General features: G+C 40.1%; 3 protein-coding genes across 3 annotated transcripts; 1 reads left to right on the forward strand and 2 right to left on the reverse strand.

The window, feature by feature from the left end:
• The first annotated feature begins 6,631 nt into the window (after positions 1 to 6,631).
• pold3 (polymerase (DNA-directed), delta 3, accessory subunit) lies at positions 6,632 to 10,886 on the forward strand. The gene is made up of 12 exons (XM_029524038.1): positions 6,632 to 6,748; positions 7,096 to 7,151; positions 7,679 to 7,778; positions 7,861 to 7,900; positions 8,066 to 8,198; positions 8,319 to 8,568; positions 8,668 to 8,740; positions 9,052 to 9,193; positions 9,426 to 9,529; positions 9,778 to 9,857; positions 9,980 to 10,058; positions 10,266 to 10,886. Exons 1-12 carry the CDS (start codon positions 6,692 to 6,694, stop codon positions 10,469 to 10,471), a joined length of 1,320 nt encoding a protein of 439 aa, XP_029379898.1. The 5' UTR covers positions 6,632 to 6,691; the 3' UTR covers positions 10,472 to 10,886.
• A 145-nt stretch (positions 10,887 to 11,031) lies between these two features.
• Positions 11,032 to 14,594, reverse strand: LOC115057679 (sodium- and chloride-dependent betaine transporter-like). The gene is made up of 14 exons (XM_029524866.1): positions 14,438 to 14,594; positions 14,197 to 14,331; positions 13,907 to 14,044; positions 13,589 to 13,670; positions 13,311 to 13,443; positions 13,092 to 13,226; positions 12,793 to 12,896; positions 12,594 to 12,718; positions 12,400 to 12,512; positions 12,169 to 12,306; positions 11,983 to 12,085; positions 11,726 to 11,826; positions 11,424 to 11,594; positions 11,032 to 11,136 (listed from the first exon to the last, which is right to left on the reverse strand). Exons 1-14 carry the CDS (start codon positions 14,592 to 14,594, stop codon positions 11,032 to 11,034), a joined length of 1,740 nt encoding a protein of 579 aa, XP_029380726.1.
• Positions 14,595 to 17,160: 2,566 nt separating this feature from the next.
• On the reverse strand, positions 17,161 to 21,375 carry LOC115057681 (sodium- and chloride-dependent GABA transporter 3-like). Its single transcript, XM_029524867.1, has 14 exons — positions 21,219 to 21,375; positions 20,939 to 21,073; positions 20,637 to 20,774; positions 20,105 to 20,192; positions 19,775 to 19,907; positions 19,496 to 19,630; positions 19,031 to 19,134; positions 18,822 to 18,946; positions 18,619 to 18,731; positions 18,398 to 18,535; positions 18,198 to 18,300; positions 17,765 to 17,865; positions 17,355 to 17,522; positions 17,161 to 17,268 (listed from the first exon to the last, which is right to left on the reverse strand). The coding sequence occupies exons 1-14, from the start codon at positions 21,373 to 21,375 to the stop codon at positions 17,161 to 17,163; spliced, it is 1,746 nt and encodes a 581-aa protein (XP_029380727.1).
• Positions 21,376 to 23,392: the final 2,017 nt, after the last annotated feature.

Consider the following 23,392-nt stretch of genomic DNA (forward strand, 5'->3'; position numbering starts at 1 on the left):
TGAACTGCTGTGATTTACGTATCATCGGACCCAGCGTGCCTTTTCCTTTTTCTCAGATCGGCGTGTCGACGACCCCTGCGATTTGTATTTGGAGGAAAATATCTGTGATGGTATCTTGCTGTGTCTTGATGCATCTTGTCCCTTTGTGCTGATTCTGGTGCAAATCAGCTCCAACAGAACCAGCAGCAGTTCTTCATATTTAAACGAAAGATTAATCGTCAAAATTTCAAATTAATTTTTATTTTCAACACTAACAAAGCAATTCCAGCAACAGAAGAAGTCATTTCCGAAAGACTAACCAAACAAAACGTGTGTTTCAGCCCCAACTGATGGAGGTCAGTGAACAGAACCGCAGGTGCCATCATGGTGGGTTAATGAGTCATACTGCAGGTGTTCCAGCTCTGGTTATTCAAAATTACATTTCACAGGAAACAACCACTTCTTTATCTTTCTCAAGGACATTTGCCCAGACGTCGGCTGTAGCTGCATTCATATGGAAGAGCTGTTGAAACCACAAAGCCGATCTCTTGCCTTTTCACCGTCTCGTGTTTCCTTTCAAGCACCTGATCAGGATTTCAGCCGTGCATACACTGTCTGTATTGTGTGGATGAAGTGGACATTGGCTCAGCCTGTGTTCAGCGTTTTTCCTCATGCAGCCAGAAACTAAGCAGATATTAGTTTGGCCTTATCAGCTGGAGCCACAAAGGGCTGAGGGTGAAGTGGAGCAGCGGTGGGGGGGTACAGCAGCTTCTCTGGTAGACAGCTAATGATCGTCCCCTCTGACAGGGCCTGACACTCTGGGCCTCGGGCGCAGCCACAGCAGCGACAGAAAATCAGCCACCAGATTCATTATGATGCGAAGAGGAAGCAGCAAAGGAGCTGGAAAATTAGACTGATGGCTGAAAGGTGGCGGGATCAAATTTAGTGGGAAAGATGAAAGCTGCCAAACCTGCAGCTACAAAAACTAATAAAATCATATAAACATGTAGTTGAATTATGTGATGTCATGATAAACTATGAGATTAGAGCTGCAGTGACTCCCCAGTGAAACAAAAACTATTAATGTGATTGTTCAGGCTGCTGCTGCTGATCATGAAATTAAAGCAAACAGTGAAAACATCATCTCCATATTACTGAAAAATAAAAAGGCTGTCAGGGCAAAAAAAAAAAAAAAATCCAGTAAATCCAAAAACCAAACTTCACGCGTTTAAATCGAATTGTGTAACGACTGCTCCCTGTGTTGTCGCATTCACACAAGGACACACATTTACACAGGTGCAGGAGACACAAAAGAAAGTCGCAGATGTGAACTTCAAAAGCACCAAGAAAAGTCAGGAAAGACCACAATATCAACTGAACTCATAAATATGCAGGATTGTAAAATGTATCCGTTGTTTGTCTTCCACCATGTGTTCTTTATTCTTCCTGTTGTTGTTGCTTTTGCGTCCTTGCTCGCTCATACATCTTTTATTTGAATCTGAATTGCATGGATTGGCCGACCACGACGTTTCATGTTTATAGCTCGTGTTTCTGCGCTGCAAAAAGACATTCATCAGGAAGTCTATTTAAACCGTCGATGTGGTTCTCATCAACATTTCCTGCTGCGGAGGAAAAGCAACTGGGTCTTCATGCTGAAGTAGAACTCCACATTCAATTTTAACTTGGCTTCTGCTGCATATCTGAGTTTTGATGTAAATTTAACTCTTTACATTCTTGAACAACGAGTTAAATTTTCATCCCATCATCAACTGACTGGCTCTTCTCTCCATCCTTCACCAGATCTTTGCTTCCAGCCTTCAGTCATAAACATCCAAGTCAGCTTTCATCACACCGCCGACGAGTCCAGTTTCCAACAGTTTCCAGTCTGCGGTCTGCGCTTTGGCGTGAGATCAGATTATCAGGTACAGAGGCCACCTGAAGTAAGAGAACGATGCTCGGATGGTCTGATTCCTCCAGAAAATGACAAGCAGCTGTATTTCATTATCTTCGCTGCACGGCTCGCAGCACGCTCAGAGAATCTGTGCAGAATATTCCTAACCCCCTGTTATTGGCCCCGTGACCCCTCCTCACCCCACATGCAGCACCATATCTAACAACTGTCCTGTCATTTTTTCGAGGGAAAGCATCTTATCAAACAGTGATCTCTGGGCTGAAGCATACCAACATGGGCTTCCCGAGATGAGAAGGAGTCAGAGCGTCTGAACTCGGCCTCTTTAGGACGCGCCGCAGCATGTCACTTCTCTGCCGTCTCTTTGCATGGATCCTTCTGATCTCCGCGTGTTATTTCACACATTTATGCTTCAGTGAGAGCTGTGATGGGGGGTGTGACTGATGCTGAATAGTTGAGGAAGTCTGCCACAACAGATTCATGCAGATAACTTCTCGGATCAGCCAGCATTTGGATTTTTTATTTTTTTTTTATTTTCATCTTAAAACTAGTCAGACTTTTCTGTTGGGGGAATCTTAAACCCTGCTGGAGAGCGAAGACCTCTGAAATGCAACTGTTGGCAGCATGGGTGATATCCAATACATAACTCATTCAGCTCTCAAAAAGCAGCTATCTCTTTGTGCATCTGATGCCACAGCAATGAATATCTGATATCAGATGTCGTGGAGCAGCAAAAGTAAAGAGCAGAGGTTGCAGGCCTCTGCAGCATAAAAGCTATTTATACATCAGAAGAAATGAAACTCTGCGAAAAGCTTTTCTTTCTCCATCTTAGTGAAGGATATCGCTGATAGAAGAATATTATAACCGAGCTCGAGCCCTGACCAGACACCAAAAATCCCATCTGAATCATTTCTATGAGTCCAAGTCAGGGTTTTTTTGTTTTTTTCTGGAGCCATCACATCACAAAATCCAACCAAGACTGGATTCTGGTTCTAATTTCTTTGGAAATTACTGCATCATGTTTGCAGCTTTGATAAAAAGCTCTTTGGATTTTAGATTACACACACTGAAAACACAATCAAGTTGAAACATTCACAGAAGTCTGACATTTCACCAACAGGGGGCTTCAGCATGTTTGTCTGTGTCCGTATGAGGGAGACCGACTGCCGGCTTTGGAGAGCAGAGCAGAGATCGCTGTCAGTGAAACGATCCATGCTGCCTCTTCTCCTCTCTGATCCACTCAGATGATAAACAAAGACTAAAATATCAGCAGTCCGGTTCACTAACTGAAAATTTACCTCAGTTTACCTCAGTTTTGTGTCACTGCTGGATGTATTGAAGTCTATGGGGAAATGGATGGGGAAGCTAATATCCCTCAGGATAAATAATGTCTATCTATGGCCCTACTTCTCGCTTGATTTAGTCGCTCAGCAAACTCAAAACCAAAGTGGGACATCACGGCCGGTTTCAGGGATGGCAAAGACTTAAAACACCTTTTGTCACATGAGTTGTCACCAGTAATCACACTCTGATGTGTAAAATTGGTGGAATATCCTTTTAATATGTCAGAAACTTCACGTCAGCCCACTGGAAATATATATATATATATTTAAAAAGTTTGTTGAGCCCCAAAAAGGTTTTACACTCGACACACTCCATCCAAAGATCCAGTGATGTGATGGGGTCGTACAATTATTTTGTCTTTCTGACTCATGTTCACTGGAAGAACGGACGAAAGACCCAGCAGATCAATCTGGTTTTGTTCCCTTATCTTAACCAGCTCTGATCCATCTGAGGATTTTAGTTTTAATCTGCGTCTTCAGGGTGAAATGATTATTCTGCCATGTCTCCACCATTAGGGGAATATTTTTCCCTCCTCTGCTGCCATCGCTGCCCTGCTGTTTGACATTTCCATTAGAAGCTGTTCTACAGGATGACCGGGAGTCTCAGCAGAGTCAGAGCTGCTTCACTCTAAACATCATATAAAAGCATCTGAGAGAGTGCGCCTGAATTAATCATCATATGCGAGCAGACGATCACAGATATGAACTCCGTCTTTCCGTCACATGAGGAACGAGAGTGCAGAGGATGGATTTCCTGCTGGTTTAGCATTGAATTGTTTTCTGCTCACCTGCTCAAACATTAATGATATTGGACCTGAAGAAACAAAAAAAGGATACAAAGGATACAAAATCACAGCGTTAATTAGCACAGACATTGTTTGTCACACAAATAATTAGAACTTTGTCTCAGGACCAACAGCACCTCTTGTGTCTGAAGTGACACAAACATGTGACGTTGTGTGAGACTTTCACCAACTCTTGTTTGTGCTTTTCTTTTGTTTCCTGTATGATATTTTGCAGCTTCACCTTAAATTCTTTCGCTGAAATGACATCAAAATTTTGTTATAATTTGTGGCTGCTTGTCATTACACTGTCCAAAGTCCGCTCTTGTCCGATACTTAGAATTATTATCACTGTGTTTGCGTAACATGCAGGTGTGTGTCTGTAGGCAGGAGTTGAAGCGGGCTGCACATTGTAAGATGCTCCTGTACTTGAATAAAAAGACAACACATATTGTAATAAAAATAAAATAAAATAAAAAAGTAAGAAAAGGAGTTGAGCTCAGAGAGCATGAACAACAGGAACAGTTCCAACATTTCCAGTAAAACATGGTGAAAGTTTGTTAGTCTGCTGGCAAAGATCCTCCGTCCACATTTACCACACAGACTTTCTTTCATTCTTTGTCCCTCAGCCCAAATTGAAATAACCTTGATGGCAGCACCAGAGAGTCAGAGAAAAGATTATCACACTGAATAAATCGATCCTTTGTGTTTAAAATTAAAGAACTGCCCCTGAACTCTGTGAAGGATTCAATCCACAGACCTCACAGACAACATGCTTCTGGGGGGTAATTTCTTTGATAGAAAAACTTTCCAGGGAAATGATACTGACTCTGCTGCCAGCACTCTGCCAGCACTGAATGCTTTTTCAATATTGAGTCGTGATGGTCTTGTCCTGGAACATGTAAAAGGAGGGCGCCTTTTTCCTCCTTTCTTATTTTCCTTTCCAGAGAGCTGCTGTTAAATTTACCGCTGAGAAGTTTCTTTATTGCCTCGACCACAATGAGACAAGTTGATCGTTGAACAGTCAGTTGCCCATCATCTGATTCATATTCACATCCACAAACCTTCCTACAGAAACAGGTGAGGTTTGACTCTTATGACACTCAGTCATAAAGACTGAGGCCAATGGGAGGAATTTATCTGGAAAGACTACAGCTGATGGACTGAAGGATTTCAATACTGTCCTTCCTGAATAACTCTGTGACAGCAACTCATTAAAATTCAAGATTTATATAGACTGTGTTTGGACGATAATAACTGCTGCTGCCCTCTGCCCTGCAGCCTGCAGAGGAGTCTCTCCATCTCCATTTATATCGGCTCACGATGCCCATTTCCATTTCCTGGCCGGTTAGTTTCTCCATTTAAATCACATTAAAAATAGTGATAATGATCCATGAACCATTTTATAATCTTTAATTTATCCGTCTGAACTCTGGGTCAGCATTTTATTTATTTATTTTTTATTTTTTTTTTACTTGGATAGAAAAGTTTTGCCACATACAACAAAACATAAACTACCTGAAAGAGACGTATTAACAATTAGTACTGAAATATGCCTCGAAAGTAAATTTACAAACCTACAAAACATCTGATCATAACGATTTCTATATTAAAGGCTCCGATTTGAACGTGGTCTGAAAGAAAACACGCTTGAGTTCAATTCAGTTAATTTTCAAACTACATGTATTTTGTGTAAGGATATTGCAGTCTGCTGCTCATGCTGAAATATTTACAAATGTGCAAGTTAGTATCTTATTTTCATTTTTATCACACACTTAGCACCTTACTTTAATTACATTTCAACATTTAGAGCCCCTGCCTGTCATCGCCCGTGGTGAATGTTGGCACAGAGAAATTGATTGATTGGTTTTTAATTAAACGTGTACTGCCTGGAAAGTTTAATCTGGTGATTTTGTTCTTGTACTTTTTGTGAGTTTTTGTTCTTTGCAATAATTTGTAAAGTAAGAACAAGGCAGTAAAATATATGTCATTATATATGCCACATTTTTCAGGTTGAAAAATGTGTCTGCAATGCAGAGCTGTGTGAATTCCATGACCCATTTTTGGATGAAATGTTTTCTAACTATGTTTAAAAGGATACAAACATCCACTAACTCTCCCTCCAGCTCAGTGGCACAGTGACACAACACACTGATTGATTTTTTCTCTTTTTCAGTCGTTTTATTGCACAGTACCCTACAAGATGGATAGATAGATAGATAGATTTTCCTGTTACTGTAGTAAGCAATAACACTTAAAGGCACCCTGTATATCCAAAAAAGTCTGACATTTTTATACAATAGAAATAATTCCTGATGCAATACAACACTGTCCAGTAAAAACTAGAGAGCAAAAACAGACTGTTCAGGTTTAAAGTTAAAATCAAAGATAATTAACTAGATAAACAGAAACAGATCAACTCTGAAGGTGCAAGTTCTGGATTAAAAACTCCCATAAAATATTTTTTAAGATAAACAAAAGTTGACACTCTAAATAACACTCGCACACAGCAGACCCGCTGTAGCTGGTGTCGGCCGGTAGGGGGCATCCTTGCAGCGTCATACGTCACAGGAAGGAAGAAGAGTCATGTGACCCTTCACAGGAAGTAAATAGAGCGTATTCCCGCGCAGCTGAATGTGCCGGACTGGCCCCTCCACATTTACGGTTATTTGGTGAAAATGGATGAGCTGTATCTGGATAATATCGACGAATATGTCAATGACCACGACAAGATAGTAAGAGAGCCTTTTGAATGCCATTTCCGGCGTTATGATGGAAGAAAGTGTCGAATTACGTTCACAAAACATGAATTAACGTTTGTTTTCGCTTTAGGGCAACTAATCAACGTAACATGGTGTGATTTATAACTGTCTGATATTAGTTTGGATATTTTTAGAAATTCGGCTAATTCGTCATGGAGGCAAAAGTTAAAAATAAATCAACAAAATCAGATGAAAAAAAGAAAATAAAGGTTAATTTTCTCCTTTAATTTGAGTAGATTTTTTTAGTTAATTAACGTTGATTTAATTCGGTGTCTTTCCCCATGTGGCAAATTAAATGTGAAGTGTTTTCTGTTTGACAGGTGACTTATAAGTGGCTGAGTCTAACACTTGGAGTCCATGTTAACACAGCAAAGCAGTGAGTGTCTCTTCTCCCCAGTCCATCACAGTTACTAATAAAATACAAACAAACTGAAAATGGCAACAGGTTTATCTTCACAAGGAGGAAAACTGTGCTTGACATCATCTAACTGTCTTCATCTATTCTTCAAACTGACCTAAACTGTTTGTATTAACATTATTTTGCTCTGTCTCATTTTCTTATTGTCCAAAAAGTCTCTGTGAAGCAGGAACAGATATACTGGAGGCTTAAAGGTTGATATCATGCACTTAACTTGAAAACATAAACTTTCTTTCTTTTTAATGTGAAATGGAGGTCATCAGATGTTGAAAAGCCAAATATACAGTATATTCCTGCAAATGACACTGTTATCCTAATAATAATAATAATAATAATAATAATAATAATAAAAACTAAAGTATCAAAAAAATGACAATAATTTTATGGTGGGTGATTCATTCACACGAGTGCCACTCGATCAAGATGACATATTGGGGAGTTCAGTGTAATCTGCTTTTAAAGTATTAAAACCTGTGTCTTGTCAGGATGCTGTACCATTATCTGGATCACAAGAGGAAGGAGAGTTCAGCTCAGCTTCATGCCACCTATCTCGTGTCGGGAAAATTTGTGGACAATGGCCAAGTGGTAAGTAATAAGATCCGGAAAAGACATGAATGTGCAGCGCTACAGTTTTGACCTCTAATATTGACACTGTTCTGCTTTTCAGAGTCACAAGGTGTCAGTTGTCAGAGAGGAGCAACTGGAAGGTTTGTATTAAAAACATAGGAAAATAATATTTACCTCTACAAACATGCTGGAAGAGTTGCTGTGCTCTCGTGTCCAATACCAATATTTAGCTGTAGCTATATTTGCCTCCTTTTTGTTTGAGGAAGTTATCCAGAATGTCTAATTTCAGATGTTTTATTTTGCAGATTTCAAAGCAAAGATGAGCTTGATAGTCAGTGTCCACGTCTACAGCGTGCAGAAAGCTCTACTGAAGGATAGTGGGCCGCTCTACAGCGTTGACTATGATGCAGTAAAAGACAATCTTAAGATCTGCAGCAAGTACGTCCTTCATTTTGGTATTAAATGTTCTCCATCAACACTTTGAGCACAAGTGACAGTAGAAAAAAACCAGCCAGTGTCCTGTGGTATTGCTGACATGTAGTTTCATTTATTTTGCAGGTACAGTGCGATCCGCTGTGCCAATGCGGTGCCCATGTCTTCTCTTGAGCTGCAGCAGACAAGAGAAATGCAGCAGGCTCCCACACCAGAGCCCGTAGTAAAAAAATCCGGCATGAACTGCGATGCTAACGTGGCCTCAAAACCATCTGCCAAGCCACAAAAGGGCATCATGGGACTGTTCACAAATAAAACTACTACTAAGAACCAGGAGAAAGCGGCTAAGGCAGATCAGAATGAAGATTCACCTGTGGTACAGATTTGGTCACATGAATCTCTCCCTCCAAAAAGAAAAATAATAATAATAGTAACCTGTTTCGTAGCAGTATTAAAAAAGATGTTTGTGTTTCAGGTTGATGCCTCCAAAAGCAAACCAACTCCAAAGGCCAATACAATGACGAACTTCTTTGGGAGTCAAACAGCAAGTGAGTAACATCAGTGATGTTCCAGAAGACCTTTTTCCACATTTAGTTTGGTATATTTACTTTACATAGGGAATTATATCAGTTGTATTAACTTCACTGACTGCTTCTGGATTATTCTGTTCACTGCCATCAGTATAAATTTACATTAAGTGCTCTGTAATAATAAGAGTCTGGAGCTAACTCGGAGCCCTCATTCCTCAGTGGAGGGTGAGCTCCTACCAGATTTGGACTTGATAAGCAGTGCAGCGTGAGATGTTACAAGTGTCAGCCGACTTCATCTCTCTAAAGTCTCTCTTCTTTTATGGTTTTAGAAAAACCTGATAAAACTGTGAAGGAGGAGTCAGCAGTTCCTTCATCTTCCACGGCAGAGCAGCAACAAATGAGCTCACCGTCCCAAGAAAAACATGATGCTGCTGCAGTGACAACAAAAACGGCACAGAAAGATAACAGGAGGTGTGTGTGTCTTATTTTATTTTTCTTTTTAGATGTGAATGTTTTGAAGAGATAGTTAAATATTACTTCTAAACATATAACCTACAAACATTAAGACTTCGGTCCTGCATTTGGCATTTCTTGTTCATAGAAGTCTCAAAATACTTTTCATAAATTAAGGTAAAAGTAATGGAGGAATGTCCTACTACATTTAAAGTATTTTCATACAATCTTTATTTATTTATTTTTTAAGCAAAACCAAACGTATAGAAGATTCTGACAGCGAGGAGGAAAAAATGGAGAAGAAAAAGAGGCGACGCATTAAAAAACCTGAAGTAGACAGCAGCGATGAAGATGGTGAGCAGTCTCCTTCACTGTCTTTTACTTTCAACTCATTTCATATTCTGAAAAATTAAATGAACAGTTTTAAGTAAAACATCCCGGCAATACAGAAATTGCATTGAGGGAACGTAGTGTCGTCAAGTTTCACTTGTGATTGTAAAGTTCTGATATTCAAGACGTTGAAAAAAGAGAGAATATTAAGAGACATTTTTTTAAGCCATTTATGTTTAATTTTAATTTAATTTCATTTTTTATTGGTCCAGTCATTCCAGACTCTCCACAGCAGGTGGAAATGAGGGAAGCATCACCAAGTCCCAAAAAGGAGGTTAAGTCTGTTTCACATGTAAGTGTTTCATAATGTTGTGCTGTTGTAAAAACTGATTATTAAATCCTTTAATAACACCAACAGTCTTTGATGGAACTTTTTGATGTTTATGTTTATGTTTTGTTTTTTTTGTATTGCAGGATCCCTCGGAAACAAAGACTAGGAAGAGGAGAAGGGTCCTGAAATCTCGTACCTTTGTGGACGATGAAGGCTGCATTGGTATGAGAAACAGATTGAGGAGTAAAACTGACATTAGCTATAGCCACACCAGTCAAGCCCTAAATCACAATCTGTGCTACACATGGCACAATTTATTCTTAGGCCCTTGAAAGAAAGAACACAAGTTTGAGTCCGTCTCTGCCACATGTTGTTTTTTATTAATGATTTTGTATTATTTGTAACACTGATTTCTGGGTTTTTCCACAGTGACAGAAAAAGGCTATGAGAGTGAATCATACTCTGAGGGAGAGGATGATTTTCAGGCTACCAAACAAACTCTAAAGAATCCCCCTCAAGCAAAACCACCAGCAAGTAACAAAGAGGAGGAGAAGAAAAGTCAGAAGAAAACGTCTGCCAATGCAAATAAAGGAACTAAACAAGCTTCCATTATGGGATTCTTCCAAAAGAAATAGCACTATACACCGAGCTCTCCTTCAGACTTCCTTTTAGTGATCGTAACTGAGCTGAAATACATCATACGTACATTTTAACAGATCACTCCATTCATTACCTCAGCACATAGACGTGTCCAGTTCAGGAAGACAAACATTTTAATCTTTGACTGTAGCATCAGTTTGAAATGGGAATATGAAACCTAAGTGAACATTGTTTGATCAAATAATACATCAGTAAAGCCCAGCTCCATCCATCAACTGTCCATGTTACATTTTGGATACACACTGTCAGGCATCAATTGACCTTCCATTCATTCAAACCCACGACCATCGTTGTGTTAGGCAGCAGCAAACCAGCAGATGGAAGGACGTATCCCAATGACACAATATTGCTGTCTGGATTTTTTTAATGAGACATTAAAGTTGTTGATTACATTCATGGGTGGTTGTTGGTTTTTTTTTTTGTTTTTGTTTTTGTTTTTTTCTTCATTGAAGTCAACGTTTGTACATGTAATGGCAAATTATCTCTGACTGATAGAATTTAATATGAAAGCAGTGATATCACACTGCTGGTCACATTAAGCAATCTCCGCAGGTATAATCAGCTCAACAGGCACTTCCTCCCTGCTTTTTTCTGTTTGCCAGGATGAAGTTTCAGAAGGATGGCAAAGGATGGCCAAACGCTGGATGGCAGGAAAAATAAAAGGAATGTGACTGCCACAAAGAACATCTACAGAGAATCTAAAAAGCACACTACTGAGGACCAGTAAACTCATTCCAAACTGTGAATGGGCCAGATGAATCATGGGTAATGTAGAAATTGGACTTGTACAAAGCTGCCTTAAAAAAAAAAAAAAACTGCAGAATTAATGTTTTTTCTATTGTTGGTCCAACAGTATTTATTGGTGTATGTATTTTGAATATTTTTCTCCCATGATGCATGGCCCAAACACTTCCTTTGAGCTTTTACCTGTTTGAAGGTTCCTGGAGTCAAATAAATCTGTCCAGTTGCCCACAGTGGCACCATGAGAATAGAGGAGAGAGTCATGGTCCATCCCAGGAGGTAGGCCCAGTTGGGGTAGACGTACCAGCCATTGAACCTGAGGTTTTGGTACTCAACCAGGTGCAAGATTAAGGAACTCTGTGAGGAGGTGATTTACACACAAAGGCCAGAGACATATAAATAGAAAACAAAAGCAAGAAAAACAGAAAATCATTGGCCAGTGGTGGGGGGGGACCAAACTGTTCAATATGTTGATAATCTTGATTTACCAGTGACAGCAGAGGGATGATGTATTTCCAGCACAGTTTAAACAAAATGCACGGTCTCTGTCCTGTCATGTCATTGATGATGTTTAAAAAGCTGTCAGCACCTGATAAAAGTTAAGACATGTAGATTGTACATGCCGATTAAAAAATACTGATGTTTATCACTGTGAATGTCAAGGTGTGTTTATTTTTTCTGAAATATTCTAAATGCAGCATCAAAAAGGCTCGATCAAGTTAATTGGTACAGGATATGTACTTACCAAAGACCCACCCAATAGCCACACACTCGCATACAATCATAAAGTCCTGGCAGGCTCTGGTACAACCATAATAATCGATCAGCTGAAATATGTAGATGCCTCCCTATAACAGACAAGAATGATTGACATTGTACACATCACTGATCTTTGGCATTAAAATGCTTTTCAGACAATGTTTTCTTTTACCTCAGTGACCAGGGTCAGTTGGGTCAAGAAGACACAAAAGCAGGTGATAAGGACAAAAATCTCATGCCTCACGGATGTATGTAACAGTTTTGGAAACAAGTCGGATACAGAGGTGATAAAACACTCTACCGTCACAAACTGGGGGCAAAATTGAGGGACATGTAACAGTGATTTTAACCTTTAAGTTTGAATTCAGCTGCAATTGATTAATTTGTAGTAGAGAAATCTTACATGTGTGTCAACGCTCAACAGAATGAGCATTAGGAAAAAGCAGACAGTCCAGAATTGAGGCAAAGGCATCATAGCTGTAGCCTGAGGGTAAGCAATGAAAGCCAAACCTGGACCTGTGTATTCAAATCAAACTGTTAGCCAGTCAAAGGTCATGTGTAAAATACATCTTTCTGTTTGCTTCTTAAGAGTTATACCTGACTCGGCAACACTGTCAACAGTAACACCCTGTTTCTGAGCCATGAATCCAAGAACCGAGAAGACGACTAATCCAGCAACTAAACTGGTCACACTGTTCAGCAGACAGAGCCAAACACAGTCTCTGGGAAAAAAAAGTGGCATATTTTTCTTTAATCCTGTAAATTAGAAGATGTACATTATGTGAAGTACACTTACCTGTAACAGTTGTTGTTGTAGTTATTATAGCTGCCCAGAACATCTAGATTCCCTGCAGCCAGGCTATAGGAGAAGATTATCTGAGATCCTGCATCAATCCACACCTGTAATATAAAAATACAAACTTGAAACTCTTCAGCAGACTGAAACATGCACTTTAATATCTCAAGAAACACTGAATGGATTATACACATATCTATCATCAAAAATAAATGGTCGATATACCTACAAGCTTTTTTAAAATGTTTTGTTTTTCAATAATACACAAGAAATTCCAGAGAAGTTATTAAATTGGTAACCTCAAGGTTTTTCAACTGGATTAATTCTGGATGTAAATAAAAGTAGATTCCTTCCCAAGCTCCAGGTAGAGTCAGTCCTCTGATGAGCAGGATTAGTAGCATCACATAGGGAAAAGTGGCTGTTAAGTATGCTACCTAAACAGAAAGGGATGTTTTAAGTACATTTATTTATGTATATTGTCACAGTTTAGATTTTGTGGGAAAAAAAAGGAGACTGACCTTTCCAGAGGATCTGACACCTTTCCAGATACTGAAGTAGCAGATCACCCAGCAGACTAGAAGACACAAGGCCAAATCCCATCTCACACTGCCGATCTCCTCAATGCCTCCAGACATGGACAGGACACGACGCCTGAGAAGAATTTGGTGAATTGAAAATATTTCAGGTTTCGCCTTTTTCATAGCAGATTATTGCCTTCTTTCACCAGCCTAGTCTCTTCTGTTCACTTCATAGTGATACAGTCAAACAAATGCTATTAATTACTGAATAGACTCACTCCCAGAATTCAGTAGCAGCAGATGTGGTTCGATTTGTTATCAGATTAGATGAACTGTTAGGTTGAAGGCCAAGACAGTGAGCTAGGTAGGTTTGGGAACAAAGATCAAAATGACATAACTGTAAATGTGAGAAGAATCAATAATATGCAATATAAATACTGAATTCAACTAAATAAGAGAGACAAATAGATCTTGTAAGAGGGCAATTTTTCTGAGAGGTTGACCAATCATATGATGAATTTTTCTTGACTGGACAATCCAAGTAGAAAATTTGTTTGCACAGCTGATCTCCTGTAAAATCCATAGTCCAAATTTACCTGTATTCCAGGTGTTGCTACAGCTGACCCATGGAAGCTCAGACCTGAATGAGAACACCAGGTAGAAGAGAGCCCAGGCTTGAACTACTATGTAGCAGAAGTCATAAAGTTTCATCATGAAATATCCATATCCAATTCCTGAAATAAGAATTAACACTTTGATCAAACTGCTCTTTCTTTGTGGCAATGTACAGCTTGAGTTTAAGCTTTAATTGTTTTTATTGCAAAATGCGTGATTTAGACTTTTCTCCAGTTGACTTTACATTTTGTCTCAACTCACATCAGCTTACCTTGAGCCAGGGGACAGAGTTTCTTCCAGGACGTGATAAATCCTTCCTGGGTGTACTGACCACTTGAAGTCTCCAAGAGGAACAAAGGAAACCCACACACCACAGCAAACATGATATATGGTATGAGAAAAGCACCTGCATTAAACACAGACGTGTTGTATTTGGAATCAAAAGTCTTAATTCACTCATCTCTCATCAACTACAAAAAAGATTCCCAGTTGTAGTGTATAAAATTCCTCACCTCCTCCGTTCTTGTAGCAGAGGTAAGGAAATCTCCACACATTTCCCAAACCAACCACACTTCCTGCAACAACCATAATATACTCAGTCTTATTTGCCCATTGGCCTCTGTCTCCATCCCTCCTCTGATTTTCTGTATTTCTTCTTTCCCTGGTCATCTCAGAATGGTGAGCCTCAATAATTGTGTGTTTCTGGTCCTCCTAAAGAGCAGAAACTGAATTTTTCTACTTTTATCACTGTGTTTTTCTTAATTTGTCTCCACCCTTTTCCTAAGAGGGTGCAAGTGTACATTGATTAACCTAAAACCAGTAATTCCAGGATTAAAATATGGCTTTGTGGTTTCCATTGGTGGAACCCAGAGGATTATAACAATCAACTATCAACTGCTCCTGGAACTCACCTGAAGGCAACCCTGTTTAAGTTTGTTTGTGGGATTTCATGGCCGTTCCAATTAGTCAGCATCACATTAGATTTGAATTAGGAAATGATTAACATTCATCAAGTTACTGATCGACGTCATCAGGAACTACAGCAGTGAGATCAGAATGCCATTGGGACTCGATGAGTTTGATCGGGAGTTATCAAAGAGAGGGAAGGTGATCATAGCTGACGGGATTGGAAAACCAGAAGCCAACATAGCAGATGTAGAAAAGAGCAATGAAAGCAGTCAGTCACATCTAAATATCTGAAGAGAATACGGCAAGTCCTGAAGAGTCAGCTGAATGGGAAGAAGTCAGTCTAAGCTACCAACAGCTACGCCCCGCTGGTCATCAGATACCCTGCTGCCATAAGGAACTGGCCAGTGGAGGACATCGAAGCCACTGATATCAAGACAAGGAAGCTCCCATAAATCCTGAGGGTTTCACCCCAAGTCCAGGCTTAGGGGATAGTCCTGGACCTGTGTGGAAGTGGAATAATGAGGTCGAGAGCTAGCTTACACAATACAAGCAGGAGATACATGGTACACCGTAAACAAGTGGGCAAGTGAACACAACAGTTGCCCCTGCTTTTGGCCACACTCTGGACTGTGACCATCAAACTGGGTCGGTGGCTAAGAACAGGTAAGATACTGTACAGATCCTTCAGGCTCCCAGGCCTCTGGAAAATTCACAAATGCAAATAAGCTAAAAACAAATAAGTACACAGACAAGATTACAATGTTCCCTTCCACCAGGAATTAGAGATGATTTGAATGGGATAACACCTCCAGGAGTTTCTCATGAAATAACCCATCAGGTTTTGTTACCCTAACTAATAACTTTATAGTGCTTCATGGTTTGGTTCCATTTGAGAAAAAAATGTGTTAGTCACTTTTGGTCGTCTGGGGCATCCGTCGCCCTTGGCCTGTTGCTAAGCAACAGCAACACAAACCCCGCGAAATCATTCGTTAGGGAGCGCTGAACGCGAAGGAGACGTGAAACGAAACAGACGACGATATTTCAGTGTTTCCGGAAGTTTTCCCTCCACCGACAGAAGAAGAGCCAGGTGAGGCGGCCGTCCTAAAAAAAAAGTGACAGAGAGCGAGCCGGCGCTACAGCGAGGTTAGCCGGAGGGTGGAGTTAGCATGGTTAGCTGTAGCAGGTAGTTGGTGAGATCCAGCTAACCTGACCAACGTTAGTGAGGTGATCAATGGAAGAGAAAGGGGGCGAGCTACTGTGTGTGTGTGTGTGTGTGTGTGTGTGTGTGTGTGTGTGTGTGTGTGTGACATGTTGATGACGAATAACCAGTCTCAAGATGCATACTCTTTGCATTAGTGAGTGTGATGGTGTTGCTTCCTGACAGGTGTCGCTCCAGATGGATGGATGAGTATAAGTATGACAGTACGGCCACTACAATAAAGTAGACTGCACCACTGGTTAAGAGCAGGAAGCTCCAGCAGTATTCATCACAGGTATGTAATATAAACAATAAAGGTGAAAGGACGCAACCTTGTGGCACCCCAGAGCAAGTGCACATTAATGCTGACTGCCATCCATGAATGTTGACAAACTGTTGGGTGCTCAACAGCTTCGAACTGAGGAATGAGATATGTGCCTTTTGGTCAGAGCATGAATCTCCCTATGCTGCCTGTTTAAGGACAAGTGGCATGCCTGGTGGATATTTTCGCTAAATTAAATAATCTGAATGTTAGCCTGCCTGACATTTACTCCTGTTTGGCTCCACATACTGTACTTGTGTGAGACTTTATTCTCAGTAATGACTGATAAAACTAAAAAGAGAGATAGACTCTAGACCTGCATTAAGGCTAAAAGTGGATTTGTATAACTTAAAAAAACTATAGAATTAATCTGTTAAGGAGGCACTAAATACTATTTCATTCCACTTACTTACAACTTAACTTGGAGGCCACTGGTGAAATTTTGAACAGTCTTAAAAAGAAGATGCATAAAAAAATGTCCATGAAGTCACATCAAATGTATAATTTACAGGAACTTTATTCATTTTGAGGCTGAGCAAACATATCCTATTTAATTTACTGCATGTATCATTTCACCTCTTCACCTCCCTCCTGACCCAATCTTCATGAAACATAGAAGTTTACTTGACATAGATAGATAGGGAGAGTCATCAATTGATTGAATTCTAGATTTTCATTTATAGATCCCAAGCTGGAAATTCTTAAGCTACAAATGGTATAGTTCAAAGACATGGATAAAAGTTATGAAATTATGATGAGTAAAAATAGAGAAGCAACGGCTGTAATACTTAAGGAGATAGTTAATATTAAGCTGTTTCTTCAGTCTTCCTCAGTTCCACAGTCATCATCTCCTCTCCCATTTCTCTTCTCTTCCAGGCTGGATCTTCAACGGGTTGACAGAGCACATGCAAACGCTGAAGCACAGAAAAGAACAAGATGAGTAAGTGGAAACACAACTTAAATGATTCTGACAATCACATTTCAGTATCTTAACCCGGACCTGTCTGAAGGTTCCTGGTGTCAGCCACATCTGTACAGCTGCCCACAATGGCACCATGAGAACAGAGGAGAGAGACATGGTCCATCCGACCCTGTACACCCAGTCTGGATAAATGTAGTCATTGATCTTGAGGTGTGAGTAGCCTGTCAGGTACAGGACAAATGAAACCTGAAGGAGGAAAAACCAAAAATGCACTTTAACTCTCAGAATGTGTAGCTTTAGCTTTTTACCACTAATGCCATATTTTAATGTTATTAGTGTTTAAATACTTCACTGTAAAATGTATAGCAGCATTACTTCCTAAACACCATCTGCAGATCACATTTATAATTTGTCTATTATTGTGGTTTGTGAGCAAATATTTGAAAAATAATAACACGGGGCAGACAGCAACTCCAGAATTGGCTCACCGCTGACACCAGAGGAATGATGTATTTCCAGCACAACTTGAAGAGAGCAAAGAGTCTCTGTCCTGTCATCTCCTGAATGTTGTTTATAACACGGTCAGCACCTTAGAAAATTCAAAAATGTAAGTGTAAATGTAAGACCAATTCCAAAGTCAGATCAATTTCATTTGGGCTTTTTAGACAACTGCTTATATATGCTGCTGAAATAATACTGTGGTTACAATGGCTGGATAAACAATCTGATCATGGATACATGCAGGAAATGCAATCAGTCTAACTAAAAATATCAAATCGGACCACAGAAAAAACATTCAAAAACAACAATTTTAACGTCCACATTGAATAAGTTTTTTACACTTAAACAAATAGTTTGCTCCAGAAACAGTTTGATCAAATGATGAAAATAACATTGCATATAAATGATCATTTAACTTACCAAAAGTCCAGCCCAGAGCCAAACACTCACATAAAGCCATACAATAATGGCTAGTTCTGGTACAGCCGTAATAATCACTGACCTGGAATATGTATATTCCTGCCTAGAGCAGGGAGAGACAACATATGAATGTGACAAAAGATTTTAGAAACATTCAGTAACTTTAGTTTGAAGATGCTTCTGTGATGACGTTTCTGCACCTCAGTAGCCAAAGTCAGATGAATGAGGAAGAAGAGCAAACAGACGAGGAGAACAAAGATTTCAGACCTTCCTGCTGCACGCAAGACCTTTGGAAACAAGTCGCTTATGGAGGTGATGAAAACCTCAACTGTTGCAAACTAAAGATAAAATAAAGAACAGCAATTAATATAATCTGGTGTCAGTAAAGCAGCAGTCCTTATTCATCAGCAAAGCACCTTACATGAGAGTCAACACTGAGGAAAATTAGCATCAGGAAGAAGCAAACACTCCAGAACTGTGGGAAAGGCATCATAGCTGTGGCCTGAGGGTAGGCAATGAAGACCAAACCTGGGCCTATGAATCAGACATTGACAACAACGTCATTTGCAGAGTATTCATTTCCTCTCTCTATGTTCAGACGTCAAAGCAAACATTAGTATTTACCTGACTCGACTACGCTTTCAACACCAACGCCTTGTTTATGAGCCATGAACCCAAGAACAGAGAAGACAACAAATCCAGCCAGAAAACTGGTGGCACAGTTCAGCAGACAAAGCCAGAAGCAGTCTCTAGAGGATGCACAGAAACAACTCTCAGTCAGATGTGTGATTACTTACTAATATTTGAAATTTTACTTTGCAGTCTGAACTTGCCTGTAACAGTTATTGTTGGGTCGATTGTAGCTGCTCAGAGCAATAATACCTCCTGAAGCAATACTGTAGGAGAAGCATATTTGGGATCCAGCCTCCATCCAGACCTGCCATGGGACAAGAGTGTGATATACAGTATGGGAGTGTAGAGGAGTCTACTATGGGGTCTGCTCCCCACCCAAACCTGCCCCTAAAACTATGAGAAAGAGTGATAGATTTAGATTCATTTCAAACAAATAACACAACTCACACTGAAGAGATGAGATAGAGAGGCTGGAGAGGATGACCTCTAAGATGATGGAAGCACTGGGTTCAGAATCATGTTCACAGGACTATTTAGAAGAGCTTTTTCTAAAGATGGCAGCTGATCAAGATGCTCTTGAGTTCAAAGGTTGTAATAGATTCCCAACTATGACGTCAGGGAGGCCTTTTTCACTTTTTACTGGTTATGGCATCAGAACAACAAACCTCAATGTCAGCCAGACGGCTCAAGTCTGGATAGAGGTAAAAGTGGATTCCCTCCCATGCTCCAGGCAATGTTAGTCCCCTGATGAGTAAGATCAGGAGCATTGTGTAGGGGAACGTTGCAGTGACATATGCAACCTTATTTGCAAAGAAAAAACACAAATACATCAATACATCAACATCAAATGTTGAAATTTAAAGTAGTATTTATGAAAACAAGACTTTTTCTTGAAATGCATATGTACCAAATGTGCAATGTTTTATAAAAATGTATGTAGTAACCTTTCCAGAGGATCTGACACCTTTCCAGATACTGAAGTAGCAGATCACCCAGCAGACTAGAAGACACAAGGCCAAATCCCATCTCACACTGCCGATCTCCTCAATGCCTCCAGACATGGACAGGACACGACGCCTGGAGGAGAAAAATAAGAGGCACGATGAAATTACCAATTACTAATTACTAATTACTAATCAGGTAAAAGGTGTTGGTGTACCCAATACAGAGTAAACTCTTAATCCTTCATTGTAATTAGTATTATTTGAGTTACTGAGTTACTACGTACCAATATTTAGTCAGGGAAAAAAGCTTTAAAGTGAATTTAGACTCACTCCCAGAACTCGGTGGCAGCAGATGTAGTTTTAGTTAATGCAGTCTGATTTGCAGTCGCATTCTGTGATGAATCTGAGATCTGATGATCTAAACAGTCATCTGAATAAAGACAACAAACATGATGTTGACTTTGACAGATTACTCCCATTCACACTAACAAGACTTTTTTAATTACATAGTGAACATCGTCAGAACAGTCCAATGAAAGATTACTTGCTATATTACTTATTATAACATGTTCTGTATCAAAATGGTCTCTCTTGGTAACAAACTGTTGACATGTATGAAGCATTTACTTGCACTTGATGAAATTGGAGGTCATATTTTGATTTTAAAGCAGCAGTCACCGCTTTTTCTCGAAATATAATTTGTTCCGTCCTGGTTTTTATTTCCAGCTCATCTCACATTGCCAAACTCAAAGATCGATGCAGAACAAGAGAACATTATGTAGCATTAAGACATTACTGCTTCACAACTAAACATGATTGTATCTGATTTTACCTTTTGTAAATGAAACAGTGTTATGTTTACCTGTATTCCAGGTGTTTTCACAGGTGGCCCAGGGAAGCTGGGACTTGAATGAAAATACCAAGAAGAGGAGAACCCAGGCTTGAATAATGATGTAGGCAAAGTCATAAAGTTTCATCACAGCTTGTCCAATTCCTATTCCTAAAATACAGAAAGTACTTCATGTTTTCTAGTATCAAGTATTTAAATACTTATTTCAGCAACATTTTGGGCTTTTTAAGTGAAAACTTGTCATTTTAAGTGAATGTTTTAAGAACATGTACAATATGTCCAAATATTTTTCTCTTCAGTTGACTGTAACTCACCTTGTGCCAGTGGACAAAAGTTCCTCCAGCAGGTGATGAATCCTTGCTGAGTGTACTGACCAACTGAAGACTCCAGCAGGAACAGAGGGATCCCGTATGATATAACTAACAGTCCGTATGGTACCAGAAAGGCACCTGCAGGAAATACAGAAACATGAATAGTCATAGAAATTACAAAATAGTTTTCAATACTCTAATTGCCAATCGTTCATTCATTTCTGTCCAGTTCCTTACATGAAAAAAACATCTCAGCTCAACAAAATACATTTTTATGATTCACCTCCTCCGTTCTTGTAGCAGAGGTAAGGAAATCTCCACACATTTCCCAAACCAACCACACTTCCTGCAACAACCATAATATACTCAGTCTTATTTGCCCATTGGCCTCTGTCTCCATCCCTCCTCTGATTTTCTGTATTTCTTCTTTCCCTGGTCATCTCAGAATGGTGAGCCTCAATAATTGTGTTTCTGGTCCTTCTAAAGAGCAGAAACTGAATTTTTCTACTTTTATCACTGTGTTTTTCTTAATTTGACTCCACCCTTTTAAGATGGTGCAAGTGTACATTGATTAACCTAAAACCAGTAATTCCAGGATTAAAATATGGCTTTGTGGTTTCCATTGGTGGAACCCAGAGGAGCAACTATCGACTGCTCCTGGAACTCACCTGAACTACAGCAGTGAGATCAGAATGCCATTGGGACTCGATGAGTTTGATCAGGAGTTATCAAAGAGAGGGAAGGTGATCATAGCTGACGGGATTGGAAAACCAGAAGCCAACATAGCAGATGTAGAAAAGAGCAATGAAAGCAGTCAGTCACATCTAAATATCTGAAGAGAATACGGCAAGTCCTGAAGAGTCAGCTGAATGGGAAGAAGTCAGTCTAAGCTACCAACAGCTACGCCCCGCTGGTCATCAGATACCCTGCTGCCATAAGGAACTGGCCAGTGGAGGACATCGAAGCCACTGATATCAAGACAAGGAAGCTCCCATAAATCCTGAGGGTTTCACCCCAAGTCCAGGCTTAGGGGATAGTCCTGGACCTGTGTGGAAGTGGAATAATGAGGTCGAGAGCTAGTGAGCATCAGAACCATCATCCAGGATAAAACAACAAAGATCCATGGGTGCATTCAGTTCTCCTCAAGTGATGACCTGGGTAGTGAATACCTCTGACAACAGAAAGCTGATGAGGGGGAGAAGGAAGAGCAGGAGGAATCCAGTATATTAATCCAGTATATTAACAGTGGGGTGTAAAATACTTACACAATACAAGCAGGAGATACATGGTACACCGTAAACAAGTGGGCAAGTGAACACAACAGTTGCCCCTGCTTTTGGCCACACTCTGGACTGTGACCATCAAACTGGGTCGGTGGCTAAGAACAGGTAAGATACTGCACAGATCCTTCAGGCTCCCAGGCCTCTGGAAAATTCACAAATGCAAATAAGCTAAAAACAAATAAGTACACAGACAAGATTATAATGTTCCCTTCCACCAGGAATTAGGGATGATTTGAATAGGATAACACCTCCAGGAGTTTCTCATTTGATCGCACATGAATGTGTAAATTTACATTTCTACTTCTCTATATATCAGAGCAAATATTTATTTGACAGCTGGAGTGGCTGCTTATTTTAAACTGCAGCTTTAATTAAACCCTCCCCATTAGCATTATTAGTTATTTACATCTAGGTTGCATATTGTCATTTTGAAATGTGCATGGCTGCCTAACAAGTACATTTAAAAAATTGTTAAATATTGTTGACAATGTCGATGAATATATTTACACTAGCCAAACACAACCATGCCTTCAGACTAGTACATAAACGATTAATTACGAGTGGACACTCGGGTGAAGAGAGGGGCTGAGCTGTCAACTGATCACCATCTGGTGGTAAGTTGGGTGAAGTGGTGGGGGAAGCCTTTGGACAGAACTGGAAGGCCCAAACTTGTGGTGTGGGTGAACTGGGAATGTTTGGAGGAGCCCCCTGTCTGGGAGGCCTTCACCTCCGGCAGAGATTTTCCGACATCCCTGTGGAAGTTTGGGGCATCGAGCTTGAGTGGTCGATGTTTATATCCTCCATTGCAAAGCTGCAGCCTAGAGCTGTGACCTCAAGGTTCTGGATGCTGGACACCGTTGTGGACACCAGTGGTGAGAGAAGCCATCCGATTGAAGAAGGACTTTCAGTCAGCACCAAAGTTGTTCTGGAAGACTGTCTGGTACCTCAGGCAGGGAAAGCCGGGAACCATTCAAGCTGTGTACAGCAAGAGTAGGACATTGCTGACCTCAAATGAGGTGGTGGAAGGAACAATTTGAGGAAATCCTGAACCTAACGTACCCACACTCTGCAGCAGATACAGAGCCGGAGGATGAAGGAGGGTCATCGTCAATTTCCCTGAGGGAAGTCACTGAGGTAGTCAAACTACTCCACATTGGCAAAGGCCCAGGGATTG

Source organism: Echeneis naucrates, chromosome 17, assembly GCF_900963305.1.
Source record: "Echeneis naucrates chromosome 17, fEcheNa1.1, whole genome shotgun sequence".
Classification (NCBI taxonomy): domain Eukaryota; kingdom Metazoa; phylum Chordata; class Actinopteri; order Carangiformes; family Echeneidae; genus Echeneis; species Echeneis naucrates.

Coding starts and splice junctions, on each gene's coding strand:
- LOC115057681 (XM_029524867.1), bottom strand. CDS start 21,375: ATGACCAGGGAAAGAAGAAATACAGAAAATCAGAGGAGGGATGGAGAC. Junction 18,947..19,030: donor CCCAACAATAACTGTTACAG/GCAAGTTCAGAC, acceptor TGCATCCTCTAG/AGACTGCTTCTGGCTTTGTC. Junction 17,523..17,764: donor TCATTCCTCTGGTGTCAGCG/GTGAGCCAATTC, acceptor TTCCTCCTTCAG/GTTTCATTTGTCCTGTACCT.
- LOC115057679 (XM_029524866.1), bottom strand. CDS start 14,594: ATGACCAGGGAAAGAAGAAATACAGAAAATCAGAGGAGGGATGGAGAC. Junction 14,332..14,437: donor CTGCTACAAGAACGGAGGAG/GTGAGGAATTTT, acceptor TGTTTAATGCAG/GTGCTTTTCTCATACCATAT. Junction 13,671..13,906: donor TAGCAACACCTGGAATACAG/GTAAATTTGGAC, acceptor AAACCTACCTAG/CTCACTGTCTTGGCCTTCAA.
- pold3 (XM_029524038.1), top strand. CDS start 6,692: ATGGATGAGCTGTATCTGGATAATATCGACGAATATGTCAATGACCAC. Junction 7,152..7,678: donor CATGTTAACACAGCAAAGCA/GTGAGTGTCTCT, acceptor GTGTCTTGTCAG/GATGCTGTACCATTATCTGG. Junction 9,194..9,425: donor GCACAGAAAGATAACAGGAG/GTGTGTGTGTCT, acceptor TTATTTTTTAAG/CAAAACCAAACGTATAGAAG.